At 56.1% G+C, this 18129-nt stretch overlaps 2 protein-coding genes across 10 annotated transcripts in view; both read left to right on the top strand.

Annotated features, from left to right (window-relative positions):
• Positions 1 to 10715, top strand: part of DCTN1 (dynactin subunit 1) — a 66901-nt gene extending 56186 nt beyond the window's left edge. For 7 of the 9 annotated variants that reach the window (XM_081876666.1, XM_081876667.1, XM_081876665.1 and 4 more), the window contains 14 exons: positions 13 to 81; positions 957 to 1019; positions 1128 to 1277; positions 1394 to 1555; positions 3253 to 3384; positions 3839 to 3967; positions 4207 to 4349; positions 5790 to 5956; positions 7094 to 7108; positions 7847 to 7980; positions 8869 to 9058; positions 9190 to 9266; positions 9591 to 9680; positions 9769 to 10715. In XM_081876666.1, coding sequence (XP_081732792.1) covers positions 13 to 81; positions 957 to 1019; positions 1128 to 1277; positions 1394 to 1555; positions 3253 to 3384; positions 3839 to 3967; positions 4207 to 4349; positions 5790 to 5956; positions 7094 to 7108; positions 7847 to 7980; positions 8869 to 9058; positions 9190 to 9266; positions 9591 to 9680; positions 9769 to 9906 — 1659 coding nt within the window. In that variant the 3' untranslated portion in view covers positions 9907 to 10715. The remainder of the gene's footprint in view (positions 1 to 12; positions 82 to 956; positions 1020 to 1127; positions 1278 to 1393; positions 1556 to 3252; positions 3385 to 3838; positions 3968 to 4206; positions 4350 to 5789; positions 5957 to 7093; positions 7109 to 7846; positions 7981 to 8868; positions 9059 to 9189; positions 9267 to 9590; positions 9681 to 9768) is intronic. The other 2 variants (XM_081876663.1, XM_081876662.1) reach the window with 1 other exon arrangement.
• A 2533-nt stretch (positions 10716 to 13248) lies between these two features.
• On the top strand, positions 13249 to 18028 carry NOP56 (NOP56 ribonucleoprotein). Its single transcript, XM_081876957.1, has 12 exons — positions 13249 to 13351; positions 13473 to 13562; positions 14095 to 14209; positions 14316 to 14477; positions 14610 to 14808; positions 15101 to 15288; positions 15528 to 15679; positions 16110 to 16210; positions 16515 to 16663; positions 16871 to 16980; positions 17191 to 17328; positions 17461 to 18028. The coding sequence occupies exons 1-12, from the start codon at positions 13349 to 13351 to the stop codon at positions 17674 to 17676; spliced, it is 1623 nt and encodes a 540-aa protein (XP_081733083.1). The 5' UTR covers positions 13249 to 13348; the 3' UTR covers positions 17677 to 18028.
• Positions 18029 to 18129: the final 101 nt, after the last annotated feature.

The raw sequence follows: 18129 nt of genomic DNA, 5'->3' as shown, positions 1-18129 counted from the left end.
TCTCCCTTCCAGCACCTGTACAGCATCCATCTGGCTGACCAGGCCGAGGACTGCACTATGCAGCTGGCCGACCACATCAAGGTGAGCAGGTGGTGTTTGTGGCTCCCCCCCCCCCCGTCTCCTCACAGGCTGAAAGAGGCAGGAACTGGCCCCTAAGGTCGCCAATGAGCTGCGTGGCTGTGGGGAGATTCGAACCCTGGTCTCTCCCAGCTCTCTCTCTCTCTCTCTCTCACTCACTCTCTCTCTCTCTCTCTCTCTCTCACACACACACAGTGCTTTTTTCTTAAAAAATGTTTAGGGATACAGTGGTGCCTCGCAAGATGAAAAGAATCCGTTCCGTGATTCTCTTCGTCTAGCGGTTTTTTCGTCTTGCGAAGCAAGCCCATTGACGGCTTAGCGGCTTAGCGCTATTAGCGGCTTAGCGGCTTATCGGATTAGCGGATAAGCGGATAAGCGGCTTAGCGGCTTAGAGAAAGGGGGGAAAGTCAGAAAAACTCGCAAGACATTTCGTCTTGCGAAGCAAGCCCATAGGGAAATTCGTTTTGCGAAGCGCCTCCAAAACGGAAAACCCTTTCGTCTAGCGGGTTTTCCGTCTTGCGAGGCGTTCGTCTTGCGGGGCACCACTGTACTCTCATTTTCCTACTCACATTGAAAAACTTCTCCTCAATGAGGCCAAACTTAAATTCACAAAATGTTTAGGGGTATGCATCCCCTTGCGTCCCCCCAGAAAAAAAGTTCTCTCCCTCCCTCTGTGTGTGTTTCAGAACAAACACACACAAAAAATATGGAGTGAAACCATGCTGTATTCACAAGCCCGCAAAATCAGTCTCCCCAGGTCCCCAGGGAGCTTGACATCATCGGCCACATCCCAAGCCACATCTTCCCAGTCCTTGGCTGTGGCAGGAACAGGCTGTCGTTGCGCAGGCCCGAGTAACAGTGCCTTTGCTTGCTTGCAGTTCACCCAGAGTGCCTTGGACTGCATGAGTGTGGAGGTGGGCAGGCTGCGCTCCTTCCTGCAGGTAAGCCCCTCCACCCCCCACCCCCAGGAGGCAGCAGGTGGGGGTCTCCTTGGCGAGGCTGCTTGCCCCAGCCGTGGGTCCTGACGCTGCCCTTCTTCCCGCTTTCAGACCGGGCAGGAGGTCTCCGACTTTGCCATCCTCCTGAAGGACCTGGAGACCTCCTGCAGCGACATCCGGCAGTTCTGCAAGAAGATCCGGCGCCGCATGCCTGGCACCGACGCCCCTGGCATCCCTGCAGCGCTCGGCTTTGGGCAGCAGGTGGGTCGCCCGGCCCGGGACGGAGAGCTGGGCCTCCAGCCCCTTGCGGGAGTGACGTGCCCCTTTCCCCGAAGCGGAGCGCACGGCTGCCTCTTGACCCTGCTCTGGTCTTCCAGGTGGCAGACACGCTGCTGGAATGCCGCAAGCACCTGACGTGGGTGGTGGCTGTGCTGCAGGAGGTGGCGGCTGCAGGGGCTCAGATGATTGCCCCTCTGACGGAGAACGAGGGTCTCCAGGCCGTGAAGCTGGAAGACCTGGCCTTCAAGGCCAGCGAGCAGGTAAGGGCCCTCTGCTGCGTCTATCAGTGGGCAGAGCAGGATCCCTTCCAGAACCACCGGGGGGGGGGGTGTGCGGTTGCTGCGGGTTGGCAGGGTTAAATCCTGGCTCACACTCAGCTACTGATTGATTGATTATTGCACTTGTATCCACCCTCTTCCTCCAAAGAGCTCAAGGGGGCGTCCATGATTCTCCCTCTCCCCATTTTATCCCCACAAGGATCCTGTGAGGTCGGCCGAGGAAGTGTGTGACTGGTCTGAAGTCACCCAGGGAGTTTCCTTGCTGAGCAGGGATTTGCTCGCTGGCCTCCCAGGTCCTAGATGGATGCTCTAACCACTACACCTCCACTGCCTCTTTTAAGAGCTCTAAAGTATTGCTGCTTGGCTTCCTTGAGCAGTTGCCTCAGTAGTGGACTGGATGAGAACCAACAACCTGAAGCTCAATCCAGATAAGATGGAGGCACTGTTAGTGGGGGGTTCCCTAGACCGGATGGCTGGGAGGCCGCCTGCTCTTGATGGGGTTACGTTTCCTCTGAAGGAGCAGGTTCGTAGCTTGGGGGTCCTCCTGGATCCTTTGCTGTCGCTCGAGGCTCAGGTGGCCTCAGTGGCCCAGAGTGCCTTCCATCGGCTTCGGCTGGTGGCCCAGCTACACCCCTATCTGGACAGGGAGAGCCTAACTACTGTTTTGAAGACGGTTTGGAAACTTCAGCTGGTGCAGAATTCAGCGGCCAGTTTGCTCACGGTTTGAGCATCTTACACTGATCCTGGTCCGACTGCACTGGCTACCAATTAGTTTCTGGGCCCAATTCCAAGTGCTGGTTTTGATCTCTGAAGCCTTAAACTGCTCAGGACCGCAATACCTCAATCTTCCCATATGAACCCACCCAGACCCTGAGATCATCTTCGGAGGCCCTCCTTCGTGTGCCTCCTCCTCGAGACGTCCGGAGGGTGGCAGCATGAGAACGGGGCCTTTTCTGCAGTGGCTCCCTCTTTGCTCTCCCCAGGGAAGTTTGCCTGGCGCATTCAACCAGGCCTTTGATTGATTTGATTGACATCCGGTGCCTTTTAAAATGTGTTGTTATTGGGGGGGGTGTTATTGAGTAGTTGTTTTTATTTTGATTATGTATTTTATATTTTGGTTTTGTCCTGTGAACTGCCCTGAGACCTCCAGGTATAGGATGGTGTATAAATTCAATAAATAATAATAAAATAATAATAGTTACAGATAGGTAGCCGTGTTGGTCTGCCATAGTCAAAACAAAAAATTCCTTCCAGTAGCACCTTAAAGACCAACTAAGTTAGTTCTAGGTATGAGCTTTCGTGTGCATGCACACTTCTTCAGATACACGAAAGCTCATACCTAGAACTAACTTAGTTGGTCTTTAAGGTGCTACTGGAAGGAATTTTTTGTTTTGAAAATAATAATAATTGGACAGCGCTATGGGGGCTGAGGGGCTGTTGGGCTAAGGAACCTCCCTCTGCACCTCCTCAGTCCAGAGATCTTGTAAGCTTCCCCTCCCTCCCCACTGGGCCAGGCCTGGCCTTCCTCCCCGGGTCTCCCCAGGCCTGGGGAGGCTGGCACCTTCCTCTTCCGTTCCTGCCAATAAGGGCTGGGGAGGTCTCTGCAGACCTCAGTCCGGGATCAGCGCCGCCAAGAGACGAGCATTGGCATCCTCTGGACCTGTCCAATTCTCTTCCAGATCTACGGCACACAAGGCATCAACCCCCACGAGTGCCTGCGACAGTCGTGCAACATCCTGATTGCCACCATGAACAAGATGGCCACGGCCATGCAGGAGGGCGAGTACGATGCAGACAAGCCTCAGGCCAAGGTGAGGGCCTGGGCAGAGAGAGGGCAGGAGCTGGCCTCACCCACTGCGGGCAGATTCCCCTGGCTGGTGCTTGGCTAACAGGGCCAGCCTATTGGTTGGGGGAGGGTGTCTGTGCCCCAGTGAAAGCCACTCCTTTTCCAGCCCCATTTTAAATTGTTGGGTGGGCTTTCAGGTGGGGGGAGGGTGCTGCTTGCAGGAGCCCCAGAGGCAGGGGGGCAGCTACTGTGGGGAGGAGGAGGCTGGCCTCCATGCTGGGACCCCCTTGGTCTGATCCGGTTGCTGCTTCAGGGCTCTTCCTCGCACTGCCTTCCTTGCAGTTGAGTCCTTTGAGGAGGAATGAAGGTGTGGGGCCTTCCCCTGGGCTTGGGAGGGGTTCATTGCATGCTCTGTATCTCGAGACGCCTCCCACAACCTGGTCCATGTCTGAGCAATCCAATGCGGGCTCCTCTTGCAGTCTCCTCCTCCAGTGGATCTGCGGGCAGCCGCCTTGCGGGCGGAGATCACGGATGCCGAAGGTCTGGGCCTGAAGCTGGAGGACCGAGAGACGGTCATCAAGGAGCTGAAGAAGTCCCTCAAAATCAAGGTGAGTTAAGGAGCTGCCTCTCCCCGGGAGCAGGTGGGGCTGGGAAGGCTCTGCCACGAGGAGGGGGCCCAGTCTCCCAGGGGGCTGCTCCAGAGGTGGGGGGCCCTGCTCCTGCTGCCTGGCCCCAGAGGACATGGAGCATCAGCAGAGAAGAGCTCTTGGGGTCCTCCTGCGGGTGCCCCGTCCCCAGAGGCCTGTCCGTCCTCGTTCCCACAAGCGCCCTTCCTCCCGCTGCCCAGGGCGAGGAGCTGAGCGAGGCCAACGTCCGCCTGAGCCTCCTGGAGAAGAAACTGGACAGCTCATCCAAGGACGCGGATGACCGGGTGGAGAAGATCCAGACCAAGCTGGACGAGACCCAGGCTCTGCTGAAGAAGAAGGAGAAGTAAGCGTGGGGCGGGGACTGGAGGAGGAAGAGAAGGAGGAGGAGGAGGTGGGGTGTCCTCTGAGGATCGACAGATGCAGGAGACGCTGGCTGGCATCTTCTGTGCCAAACGCACATCCTCTTGTGTCCTCTGAGCTTGCCTACACACAGATCGTGTCTTGCCAGGCGTAGCCAGGGCTCTGTGGGTTCTGTGTGCCCAGGGATTTCAAGACCAGGACTGGATCTGCTCCCTGGCACAGTGTCTGACATCCTGGAGACCTTGGCCTTCGCTTGCTGTATCCCTTGTGATGGTGGAGCTTGGTTTCAGGCAGCTTCCCCACCCCCTCCTTGTCCTCTTCCGCCTTCACTCTGCTCTTTTGCCCAAAGGTCAACTGGGGCTGTTTGATTTCTGGACACTGCCGGCTTCCACGAAGGACCCAGGCAGACTTAATGGGCAGCTCAGCTCTGGCCTTGAGATGCACATGGCTGTGTGCTCACACCCAGAGAAGTCGGGGGCTGATTTGCCTTGTTTCCTGGCAAAGCGTGGGGAGGGTCCCGTAGCTCAGTGGTAGAGCCTCAGTCCCCAGTGGCATCTCTAGCATAGTTGTCAACTTTTTCCCTTTTTTTAAGGGACATTCCCTTATTCAGAATAGGATTCCTCGCAAGAAAAGGGGAAAGTTGACAGCTATGATCTCCAGGCAGGGGAGGTGGGAGAGAACTCTGTCTGAAGTCCCAGAGAGCAGCTGCCAGTCAGTGTAGTGATGCTCAGCTGGACCAATGGTCTGGCTCAGTAAAGGCAGTTTTGTATGTTTTTATAAATGGCAAAGGAAATGGAGGCAAAGGAAAGGGAGGGAAGAGATGCCGGGGGAGGGAACTGGGAGGGGGAGCTAATACCTCAGAAGGGAAACCCAGCCAGATGGGCGGGGTAGAAATAATAAATTAGTAGTAGTAGTATTGGCAAAAATAGGATTCAATATGAGCACAGCAGATTGGAGAACTACTGGGCCAAAAGTAACGAAATGAATTTCAGTAGGGACAAATGTAAGGTTTTATGCTTAGGCAGGAATAATCAGATGCTTGGGGAACACCTGACAGCAGTTCATGTGAAAAGGATCTCAGGGTCTTCACATGAGTCCACAGGGTGAGGCAGCAGCAAAATACGCTAATGCTCTTCTCGGCTGCATCAACGGAAGTCGAGTTCCGCTGTCTTCTGCTTTAGTCAGACCCTGCCCTGTGTCTAGTTGCAGAAAGCCACCCAGAATGGCAATCCAGAGAGTTAGGCGGCATGCAAATAATAAAATACTTTTCAAAATTATTAGTTCTGGGCACCACAATTTAAGAAGGACGTTGACAAGCTGGAACGTGTGCAGAGGAGGAGGGCAACCCAGACGAAGAAGGGGGCTGCTGCATGCCATGAAGCCCCCGCTGCCTGAGTTCCTCTGTATCTTTCTCTCTCCGCAGGGAGTTTGAGGAGACGATGGACGCCCTGCAAGCCGACATTGACCAGCTGGAGTCCGAGAAGCAGGAGCTGAAGCAGCGGCTCAGCAACCAGTCCAAGCGCACCATTGAGGGCCTCCGCGGAGTCGGTCCCTCGGGAGTCACTTCTGTCATCTCTGGCATCACCGGAGGTGAGCCCTCAGAAGCCTGTGCACATGCTTTGGGGCGGGGAGACTGCAGGGGAGAGACGCCCCGAGAGTCTTGGGGTGCTGGAGGGCCAGCAACTCCAGAGAAGCTGATGGACGCAGGGGCTGGACGAACCTCCTGGAATCCCTGCCTGCCTGTTCTTCCTTCCTTGCTGCAGGCAGCCCTGGGCAGGGCAGGTGGCAGGGGCTGCCCTGCTTGGTTCCTGCTCCCCCTTTATTTCCACTTCCTCCATTTCCAAGCAAGAATCTCCCACCCTCCTCTTTTCCCCTTCCCTTGCTGATCCAAAAGAGCCAGGGATTTGGGGAGGGAGGCTCTAGGGTCTAGGCCTTGCACTGCTGAATTTTGACACGGGTTCACAGCCACTGGCCTCCGAAGCCCTTTCCCACCACGACTCCCGATTGGAGCGCTGCAGAGGCGATGCACAGAGGACCACTTCGCCACCTTTGCCCAGACCTGCAAAATTCTGCCCTTTGGGATGATGAATCCCAAATCCAAACTCACGGAGATCCATGGGGTTCTTTAGACCGCGAATCTCAGAGTTCTGAGCCTGCTTCAGGGCATGTTCCAGACTGGAGTGGCTGTCCCTGGGGGAGGGTTTGCGTTGAGCTGAGGCCCCCAGACTCACATTCAAATACTGCACTGTCTTTCAGAGATCTCTACCCCTTAAAAGAGGGCTGATCTGCTCCAACTGCGCTGGGCATGGGAGGGTCGGCCAGTAAAGCTTCTGCACGTGGTTGTGGGTTCCCTCGTGCTGGTGCTGCCCTCTTTTCATTCAGTGATTCACACGAGCTGCTTCTGGGTCTTTTTTCCTCCCACATGCTCGGGGGGCTGTGTGAGCTTCCTCCAAACCTGGGGAGGGGGCTATTGTTTTTTCCTGAAGCGCTGCAGAGCAAGGGAGCCCCCCCCCCGGCATGCTTGGCCAGGGCTCTGGGTAGATGGTGTTCCAGGGCCCTTGAGAAGAGGTGGCCCATCGTGGCTCACAAAAGCAGGTTTGTCGTGTAGTCCAGAGAAGCAAACCCAGAGGGGAGCTGCTGCTGCTCCTGCTGTTGTCTTTCCTGCCTTCTCTCAGATGCCTCTCCTAATTTCTGCTCCTTCTCGTCTCTTCCATGCTTCCGCTGCAGAGGAACAGCAGAGAGGTACAGTGGCATGGCCCAGGTGGGGCTGCTGGGGTCACCTGGGGCCAGGAATCTCCCGAGGACACAAGGGGGACTCTGAGGCTGCCTTTGGGGGCAGAGGGGAATCTCTGACGGCTGCGAGAGTTGTTCCTCCCTATTCCCAGCGTGAGGTGGTTTTTGTGTGTGCCAAGGGGGGGGGGGGATACAGCAAGGTCGCATGCCAGGGTGCAAAGCGTGTGTGTGACAGAACATTTCTCCAGCCCGCCCATCCTCTGCTGCAAATGTCTCGTCACCCCGCTGTGCTTGGAAATGAGCCGGGCTCTGGGGAGGCCAGGCTGGGGCCTCAAGGGGTCTGGCCACAGGCAGCCCAACTTGAGAGCCTCCTTAAGGATGCACGGTGAGGCTGTCTTGGGTCCCCCACATGCATGAGGTGGGGGCTCTTTCTGAAGAGTGTTTGGCATGTTGTTGCATATATTCGTACAAAACTGCTCCCCGGGCGTTTTCTGCCTCTGGCTGCATGTTCCTGGGCCTCCAGCTCTTGTCTCCTCCTGGGCTCAGCTCAAGTCTTCTCCGCCTTGTGGTGCCCCGATGCGGGCGCATCCTGCCTTTCCCTGACCCTTGGCAGAGAACCTCCTGCGCCAGCATGCAGGTGGGAAGCTCCTTCTGTGAGCTACCCATGGAGCAGTCCAGGCCTGCGCTGCGCAGGGCCATCTTCTGGAAATCTCTTCTCTTCTGACCGCGCTGCTCTTCTCTTGGCAGGTGTGGGTGCTGGCCAGGTGACGATGGCCGGCTCAGGCCCTGTGCAGGTCAAGGACTCCCCTCTCCTCCTCCAGCAGATTGATGCTATGCAGTTGTCCATCAAGCATCTCAAGAACGAGAACAACCGCCTCAAGGTGAGCGGCTTTCCTGCTTGCAGCTGCAGCCCAGCATTCCCTGGCCGGAGGGAAGGAGCCCTGCAGGCGGGCAGGGGGGGCAGAGAGGGGGGTCTCTAAGGCGATGCCTGCTTTGAAATGGACAGAAGAAGAAGCAGCACTCTGGGATGGAGCCCCATTGCCCCACACTCTTTGCTCTCCGCAGGCTGTGGCACCCCAGCCATCCTCACCTTTGTGGACATTATATTGTTGCTGTTGCTGCTGTTGTTGATATTATTATTGTTGTTGTTGTTGTTATTTATTAGTATACCACTCTTCCTCTTAGAGCTCTGGGCACTTCACAGCATAAAAATACAAGACAGAAACACAAAATACATTATAAAAACAAAACACACCCCATGTCACGGCAGGCAGGAATCCCAGGCACCAAGAAAGAACTGTCAAAGGGAGACTTGCTTCCTTCCTTCCTTCCTTCCTTCCTTCCTTCCTTCCTTCCTTCCTTCCTGGTTTGGGGCCACGTGTGCAAGGAACGGACTCTTCCTGACCGTTCCTGGAGATCCAAGGAGATTTTTATTATTGTCTTTGTTTTTAAAGGATCTTTCAATCATACATTAATTCTGTCAGTGTTTTAGTTCTATTTTAATGAATGTATTTTCTATGTTTTTAGCTTGTTTTATTCATTGAGTAAGCCACCTTGAGTCCTGGGCTGAGAAGGCGGCAGGATATAAATTCATGTAATAATCAATACAATAAGCTGCCCAGAGCAACTGCTTTTTTGGGGTGGGGGTGCTCTAGTGTGGCTGGAGGTTGCTTGTGCCCCTTTTTGTTCGAGTGTGTGTGTGTGTGTGTGTGTGTGTGTGTGTGGAAGTGGCTGGCTTGATCCCTGCTCTTCCTCCTCCTCCTCTCTAGGGAGCCCAGATGAGGCGGGAGCTGGCCTCCCTGACCCCGCTGCGGGTGCCCAAGCTGTCTCTCGCCAAGGATAGGCAAGGGGAGGAGGTGGTCTCCAGCTCCCTCTACCGCAAGACCAGCCAGCTGCTGGAGACCCTTCACCAGATGAGCGCCAACACCAAGGTGGTGGACATCACGCGGCAGAGGACAGGTGGGCCTGGCGGGGGCTGGGAGGGGCCAGCGGGAGAGCTCAGCCTCTCCATCCCTGCGGAGCGTGCCCTTGCAGGGTGGGGAGGGGGCAGCAATAGCAACGCCTTTTCCGTCTCTCTGTCCTCCCCGCAGCCACCAGCCCAGCAGCCCAGCTCCTGGAGCAAACGGCCCGCCTGAAATCACTGAGCGAAACCATTGACAAACTGAAGGTAGCCGAGGCCTCTGGCTGTCATCTCTTGTCCCGGGCAAGAGCCCGTCATGGGGGAGGGGGTGGGAGCGGCACTGGGGGCCTGAACCAGAGACTCTGCCCAAGAGCAGGCTCTGTCTCTGCTCAGGGCCCTGTTCCCTGGAAGAAAGGGAGGGGCAACATCAGAGGTTGCTCAGAGAGGGGAGGGGGAACGTGAGAGCCCCCCAGGCCGCTGCATGGTGGCTGTTCCAGGGCTGTGTGGCTCCCTCTCCTGAGCAGCCAGGATGGGAATACGGGGGGGGGGGGGCTCGGGCTGGACGGCCCTGACTGCGCTTCCTTCCTGCAGGATGAAGTCCTGAAGGAGACTGTCCTCCAGCAGCCCGGAGCCAACGTCCTGACCGACTTTGGCACCTTCCCCTCAGCCCCCTTCCTCAAGGTGAGCGCTTGGGCCTGGGCAGGGGAGCAGGAAGGAGCCCTCTTGGGCCCCCCCTTGACTCTCCCACCTGCTCTGCTTTCCCCTCCAGGCCAAAGAGGAGCAGAAGGACGACACCGTCTACATTGGCAAAGTGACCTTCCCCTGCCAGCCGGGCCACGGCCAGGTCCACAAACTGGTCCTCACGCCCGATCAGCTGCACAAGCTCCACGCCCGCCTCATCTCCTAAGAGGGTCTCCCCCCCCCCCGCCCCCTTCCGCCGCTGCCTCTCCTCCTACAAGATGCACACTAAATATGCAGACTCTTGTTTGTGCAAGGCCCTCCCGGCACTGCCGACTCTCTGAACGACCTGTGTTTGTTCTGTGCGCCTCCCTCCTCAAACTGGGCAGGCAACTCTGCCCGCAATGACCACTGTCCTCCTTCATAGCTCTCACCCACTCCCTTAGTGACGGCCACTGGGCACCTGCTCCTTCGTGGCTCTCAGGCCAGGATTTCCTCCCATTTTAGATACAGTCCATTCTGCCCCAAGAGCTTCTCTGTGTGCTGTGGCTTTTCCCTCCCGGGCAACTCCCCCCCTGCCAGCAAGGGAGAAGGGGAGGCACCTTGCTCGCCACCTGCCAGATGGGGAAGATGGAGGGAATGCCATCGCCAGATCCATGCCCTTCACCTGTTTCATCAGCACCTTCAGCGTCCCTCCTCCTGCTGCTTCTGGGTGCACCCCCAGACGGCCCAAGCATGGCAAGGGGTGTCTCTTCCCTTACCCTCTGGGTCTTCCTGGCCTTCGGGGGCACTTGGTTAAGGGCGGCGCAGGTCTCTCTCTGCACACTTCATCTTGCAGCTCCAGCCCTCTGGCCACAGCCCCTAAGTGCTCTTTTCTCCCTCTGCTGACTTCCATGGTGGGGGCTTCTGTGGTGTTGGGATGCTGGGGGTGAGGAGCCATTTGGAGCCTGGAGATCCACAAGCACTTTGAGGCAGAAACCTTCTTGCACGTTGACTCCTTGGAGCTCTTGAGATAAATAAACTGAACTCTTAAACCAAGCTTGCACTGTGTGACATCGTTACTCATGAGTTAAGGAGGGGCCTTTAAAAATAACTTCTTGTATTTCCAAATTTAACAAGGAAAAACAGGAAAATGAAATGAAATTAAAGGGGGAAAGTAGAGTAATAATAATGTACAAATAGTACCAAATAACAGTAAACCATCCAGTGGCCATTGGTGCACAAATATTACATGGAACATGTAACTTGATATTAATCTCCCAGATGCCCAAAGAGGTAATGGCTTCAGGTGCAGCCAAGGCAGTGAGAGGCTCAAAGCAGACGTCTCTCAGCCACCAGAAGGGCTCACAAAGCTCCCTTTGGTTGCCCAGTGTTGTAAACAAAATCTGCCCTTTTGGGGGGTACAAGAGCCCTTTAGAGAGTCCTTTGTAGGTTCTCCATCAGTAGGAGAAAATAACAGAGGCCAACCAGAGAATATTGAGAAGCAAAGCAGCTCGTAAGCCTGATCTTTATTAAAGCTGTTACAACAGGGTCCTCACTCCCCACACGCAGGAGGGAGGAAGAACCCAGAACCCAGGTGTGCCTGCCCTTATATAGACATTTTTAATTGCCCGCCCTGGAGCTCCAGACCTCCATACATCATACATACATCACAGAAGGGGTGTAACCCAAGAGCACCCCCCACAAACATCATACCTACATCACAGAAAAGGCGGTCTACAACAGAAATTTGAATGCTGTTTTTCCAGGTTATCTGATAATGCCTTTTATGATGGCATTCCTTTGAGATGGTGATTACCAATTCCTGCCCTCCCTCCTTGCAGAGAAAACATTTGGTCAGCTGGGGAGTCAAAATGGTTTCAGGACGGTCTTCCTGTGCTGCTCCAGACATGTGGTCCACATATCCATATACGAGCCTGGCTGGCACATTTACGACCTTTTATTTTAAATATGTTTGTTGTTTAGTCGTTTAGTCATGTCCGACCCTTTGTGACCCCCTGGACCAGAGCACGCCAGGCACTTCTGTCTTCCACTGCCTCCCGCAGTTTGGTCAAACTTATATATATATAAAAGACCTTAATTTTTTTTAATACACCGGCCATTAACCTCCTGTGACTGGAATGTAGTTGCAAAGCGCCTGAGCACCTGCAAAGTACAAGGACTTTGCCAATGGAAAAGGGTGGTGGCGAGTGACAACTGACTGTGGGCACAAAGCCTGATGCGCCTCTGGCTGAGCGCACGCCTCGTGCCTCCTGGGGGCATTCAGCCCCTTGGAGGAGACCCAGGGATCAGGCCCCTCCCGGCCCGGCCCCCTGCCTTTCGCCTGGCGCCTCCCTCCAGCGCCTCCCGGGGCGAATGCGATGCAGCCCAATAGAATGGAGATACGAGGCTTCACTGAACCCGCCTTGGCTTTGGGAACCAGGTGCAGGGAAGGAGGGGAGGTGGGCCAGCCTGCCAGGTGGGGGCTTCCCTGGACTCTGGAGGGGGGGATCCTTCGGGGTGCCCTTCTGAAGTTTGCTTAACCAGTGGAACCAAAGCTGCAGATGTCCTGAGGCAGTTCCAGGAGAACCTCTGTCAAAACGGCTGTAATGTTTGATGTATTACAGTATTTTAATATTTTCTGGGAAGCCGCCCAGAGTGGCTGGGGAAGCCCAGACAGATGTAAAGGTAAGGGTACCCCTGCCTGTACGGGCCAGTCGTGTCCGACTCTGGGGTTGTGCGCCCATCTCACTTAGGAGGCCGGGGGCCAGCGCTGTCCGCAGACACTCCGGGTCACGTGGCCAGCGTGACGAAGCTGCAACTGGCGAGCCAGCACCAGCGCAGCACACGGAAATGCCGTTTACCTTCCCGCTATAAAGCAGTACCTATTTATCTACTTGCACTTAGGGGTGCTTTTGAACTGCTAGGTGGGCAGGAGCTGGGACCAAACGACGGGAGCTCACCCCGCTGCGGGGATTCGAACCGCCGACCGTGTGATGGGCAAGCCAAAGAGGCTCAGTGGTTTAGACCACAGCGCCACCCGCATCCAGACAAATGGGCGGGGTATAATAAATAATAATAATAATAATAATAATAATAAGAAATGGGCGGGGTAATAATAATAATAATAATAATAATAATAATAATAATAATAATAATTACTACAAATGGGCGGGGTATTAATAATAATAATAATAATAATAATAATAATAATAATAATAATAATAATAATAATAATAAATTATTATTATTATTATTATTCTCCTGGCGCTGGTTGCTCCCCCCCCCCGCCTTGGAGGGGGCTGGGCTAGATGACCTTTGGGGGTCCCCCTCCCAGCCCCGCCTTCCAGGAGGCCGAAGCCCCGCCCCGACAGCCCTCCTGCCGCGCCTGCGCCGAGTCCGCCCCTCGTGGCATGATGGACGTCGAGGAGGCCGGCCTTGAGAGGAAGGGGCGGGAGCTGCCGCCGCCACCTACTCCCATTGGCCGAGAGTCCGACCGCGGCCGCCTCCTCGCCTTCCCATTGGCGGGCCTCGCGGAGGGGCGGGGAAGCGGAAGGGGCGGGTCCGGAACCCTGCCCTGCCGTTGGCTGAGCGCCGTGAGGCGAGGGGGGCGCTTCCGGTGCGGCCTCGAGGTCCTTCCTGAGCGCGAGGCCTGCGCGGCCCAGTCGGGCCCGAGACGCCGAGGCGGCGCCATGGTGAGGAGCCGGAGCCGGAGCCGGGCGCGGGGGGGCGGGCAAGGGGGGGCTCCCTGGGCTCGGCCTTGACTGACGGCGCGTCTCCTCCCTCCCTCCCTCCCTCCCTCCCCCCCCCGCGCAGGTCCTCCTTCACGTCCTCTTCGAGCACGCGGCCGGCTACGCGCTCTTCGCCCTCCGGCAGGCGGAGGAGGTGGCTCTGCTGCTGCCCCAGGTGAGCGCAAGGGGGGGGGGCCGGGCCGGGCCTTCGGGGGCCGCACCCCCCTCCCCTCCCCTCCCCCTCCCCCTCCCCCCCCGGGCGCCCTGACGACCCTCCGTCGGAATCTGTCAGTCCTCTGACTCGGGTGCTGCCACGTGTGGATTCTGAGCGCCCGCGGGAAAGACACGGGCTGCGCGCCGACCCGGGAGAACAACTCGCGAGGAGGCCCGGCGGGATCAAAGGGAGGGTCGCGCGGCTGGGGGTTTCAATAGGTCCGCCCCCCGCCCCCCCCCCCCGGTATCGCTCGGTCAGATGGGATCTGCACGCCCGGCCCCCTTTGGTTCCCTTGCACCAGTAAAGAGGAATATTCGGTAGGTTTTGGCATAGATTTGCGTAGATGAGCGCGATCTCGCCCCCAGCAACAAAATTCCACCATCACAAAGCACGTGGTTGCTCCCGCCATCTTGGTCTTTGGGGGGGGAGGAGGCGTTGTGGGTTGATTCAGTGCAGAGCAAAACCAGGACGTGTGCTGTTGGCGCTTCTGCAGGTGGAGGAGAGCGTCCTGAATCTCGGCAAATTCCTCACGGTGGTCAAACTCGTCGCCTTTTCCCCCTTCAAGTCTGCCCAGAGTGCCTTGGAAAACATCAATGCTATCTCAGAAGGTGAGCAGCACCCGGATTCCTTCCTCTTTGCTCAGATTCTGCTCTTTGCCGTAAGGGCAGCGCCCCGGCGCCCCACTGAGTCTTCTCTTTCTCTTGCCTGGTCCAGGGATCCTCCATGAGGATCTCCGTCTTCTCCTCGAGACGAACCTGCCAGCCAAAAAGAAGAAGGTCGTTCTGGGGGTCAGCGATGCTAAAATCGGGGCTGCCATCCAGGAAGAGCTGGGCTTCCAGTGCCAGGCTGGAGGCGTCGTGGCTGAGATCACCCGAGGTAAGTCTGTGAAAAGGGCAACAGGAATGGGAAGAATTGTTTTCTGTAGAAGGATGAGGTGTTTGGAGAGTGTTTTCTGCCAGGACTTGACAGGGCTGAACCCCCTTTCTCCTGTCTTCTCTCTCCGCCCAGGTATCCGGTTGCATTTTCACAGTTTGATCAAAGGTCTGACAGCACAGTCTGCCTCCAAGGCTCAGCTGGGACTGGGGCATAGCTATTCTCGGGCCAAAGTGAAGTTCAACGTGAACAGGGTGGATAACATGATCATCCAGTCCATCAGCCTCCTGGATCAGCTAGACAAGGACATTAACACCTTCTCCATGCGGGTCAGGTGAGGGGGTCTCTTCTGGCCAAAGTGGATCCTTCCTTCCAGTCTCCCTGTGCTTACCACAGACAGCGTCACCACACATGCTGACTGTATAGAAACGGGAGATAGAGAATCGGTAGCCCTGCGTATACACCACAGCCAGGCTGACTTTCCCCTGAGCTGTATTGTTAGTACGGGTACAAAAAAACCACCCACCCAAGATCCTTGTGTTCCTTGAGCCTTTTCTAAGCTTGGAGCCAGGTAACACTTTTCTTAGAGAGGCTGTCCTGACTCTGTCTCCTCTTCCCCCTGGCAGAGAGTGGTACGGATATCATTTCCCTGAGCTGATCAAGATCGTGAGTGACAACTACACCTATTGCCGCCTCACCAAGCTCATTGGGAACCGGAAGGAGCTGAGTGAGGAGAGCCTGGAGGCCTTGGAAGAAATCGTCATGGACAGTGCCAAGGCTCAGGCTATCCTGGAGGCCTCCCGCTCATCCATGGGTCAGTAGTACTGTGGGGAAGGGGTGGGGTGAGGCCTTGGGTATGCCAGGTGAACACAGGTGCTGAACCGCGGCTCTTGCACAGGTCTTTGATTTCAAGCAGCTCATCTACTTGGTGTTGACTCTGTCTGGTGCTAATGTCTGTTAAGAGACGCTGCACAGCGGAGGGGGGTTAGGAGTGTGGCCTGGTTCTCCTTTTTGCCTCCTCTGTGTTCAGATGTGCCTCTCTCCTCCCTGCAGGGATGGATATCTCTCCCATTGACCTCATCAACATCGAGAGCTTCTCCAGCCGCGTCATCTCTCTCTCCGAGTATCGCAAAGGCCTGCAGGAGTATCTCCGCTCCAAGATGAGCCAGGTGGCTCCCAGCCTCTCAGCCCTCATTGGAGAAGTGGTAAGTGACTGCCGCGTGTGTAGAGAGGAACCCCCTGCCCCCCTTCTCACTGGCTACAGATATGATGTGCAATGTGAATCTGTCAATCCACTGAGCTCTCGTGCTGACACCTTCTCACTACTGATCTGTACCAGAGGAAAGGGAGGGGGCAGAGGCTGTCTGTAGAGTGGAGTTTTAAGCATTGTAACATTTTGCATATGCAACATTAGCTGGTTGCTGAGCAAGGCCTAGGGCAGATCCCATGGATTGGGCCACTGGTGCAGGTGGATGCTTCGGACTTTTCTACCTTCCTGTTTGGGGCTCAGCAAACCCTGAGCCCCTTGCACAGCCTGGGAAGCAATTTGTCTCCTGGGCACAATTGTGGGTCTGGCTGCTGCTCTCTGAGGCGGCTGCGTCACATGATTGCTTTGCCTGTCTCCTCACCCCGCAGGTGGGTGCCCGCCTCATCTCCCACGCTGGCAGCCTGACCAACCTGGCCAAGTATCCAGCTTCCACAGTGCAGATCCTGGGTGCAGAGAAGGCTCTCTTCAGGTACAGCTGCAGGGCGGCCGCAGTGATGGCAGGCTCCTGGGGTGCTGGGCTTGATGTGCTGGTCAAGTCCCGTTAGCCGCATGTGTGATGGGCTGGCCCCCAGCCTCTGAGCGGTCACCTGGGCCATTCCCTTTCCCCTCCATCCGGTAGGTTAGCTATTTCAGGCTTGGCCTGGGATGGTTGGACACAGCTGGGAGGAGGGAGACAAGCCGCGGTTGGGGGCTTAATTTGTGGGTCTCGGTGTGATTCTCTTCCTCTGCCAGAAAGCATTGTTTTGGTGAAGCTTGCCCCCTCTTTCCTGCAGAGCCTTGAAGACTCGGGGAAACACTCCCAAATATGGCTTGATCTTCCACTCCACTTTCATTGGCCGAGCAGCTGCCAAGAACAAGGGCCGGATCTCCCGCTACCTGGCCAACAAGTGCACGATTGCATCCCGCATTGACTGCTTCTCAGGTGAGGAGTCAGGGCCTGGCCTTTCTCTCTATGGAGCTGGACAAGCGGCCGAGCAGCTTTGCTATGATGGTTACATTTTTCGTCAACAGCATTTCACCCAGTGAATGGTGACGCATCAAGGCTGAGCGAAGTGGGTGACGTAGTGCCGCCCTTCTCTGGGTTCTGGGGCCCTCAGACTCACGCATTCCTGTCTGTGTTTTTTTGCAGAGACCCCGACCTGCGTCTTTGGAGACAAGCTTCGAGAGCAGGTGGAGGAGCGCCTGGCCTTCTACGAGACGGGGGAGCCTCCGCGCAAGAACCTTGACGTCATGAAAGAGGTGGGCAGTGGGCTGTTGAGCCAGGGTGGGTGGGCAGAGGGGCTGCCCCATAGCAGTCGCTGGATGTGATGAAATGACCTGAGCCTGACCTATCCACTGGTGGAGGCAAAAGCTGATTTAATGAGTCTGATTCAGCCTGTTGCTGCTGCTGCAAACAACTGGGGGTGCGTGGGCTGGAACTGACTGATTTCTCTCTCTCCACATTCACAGGCCACAGAGGTGGCTGCTGAAATGAAGAAGAAGCTGCAGAAGAAAGAGAAGAAGAAAAAGAAGCGAGAGAAGAAGCGGCTGGAAGCCCTGGAGGCTGCAGAGGAAATGGAGAATTCTGTGCTCGAGACGACTGCAGAGGTGAGAAGCCCCTTTGGGGAGCTGGCGGTTGGTTGTAGGGTTGGGCATAACAGGAGCCGAGTGTCTGTGACAGGGCTGTGTGCATCCTTCATTCTCTTCTCTCTCTCCCCCTCCCCTATAAATTAATCTCAGGAAAATGATGTCACGCCCAAGAAAAAGAAAAAGCGAAAGCACCAGGAGGAGGAGGACGTGGAGCCATCTGAGAACGGCCTGGAGGAGGAAGAGGTCTCCCCCAAAAAGAAGAAGAAGCTGGGCCTTGTGGAGACGCCCCACCCAAAGGGGAAGAAGACAAAGAAGAAAAAGGCCAGAATGGAGGAAGAGGAGGAGGAGGAGGAGGAAGAGGACTAGTGGGCAGGACGAACTGCAAAATCCCGTCCAACATGGCCAGCCTGACACTTAAGGTCCACTGAGGGTTTCTTTAAAAACTGGCTTCTGGGCTCTTCGCTCTCTGCCCAGTACTTTTGTGACAACTGAATGTAGCCACGGTTGGGCCTCCCATGGGCAGAATGGCAGCCCAGGATCCGCTTCCTGTCCCTTTCTTGGCAACACAGGGAAAGAGAGTGAGCCAGGCCGGGGGAGGAGGAGGGGAGGGTGCTCTGGCTTGCGGCCGAGGCCTCAGGAGGCGTCCATTCAGCAAGTTCCACCTGGACATTTCATGTACTTAACCAGCTAACAATAAAATTACTGTCTTTTTATAGCAGCTTTGCCTCTGGGTATTCTGTTAGGTGAGACCCAGGAAGGGGGTGCAGCACAACAAAGCGAGGTTTGCCCTTCCAAGTAGTGTGGCATATTCTGTTTATT

Source organism: Podarcis erhardii (genome assembly GCF_964252035.2).
Source record: "Podarcis erhardii genome assembly, chromosome: 9".
NCBI classification, from domain to species: domain Eukaryota; kingdom Metazoa; phylum Chordata; class Lepidosauria; order Squamata; family Lacertidae; genus Podarcis; species Podarcis erhardii.
Note: the sequence above shows the minus strand (reverse complement) of the source record. Positions and strands in the feature narration are given on the sequence as shown.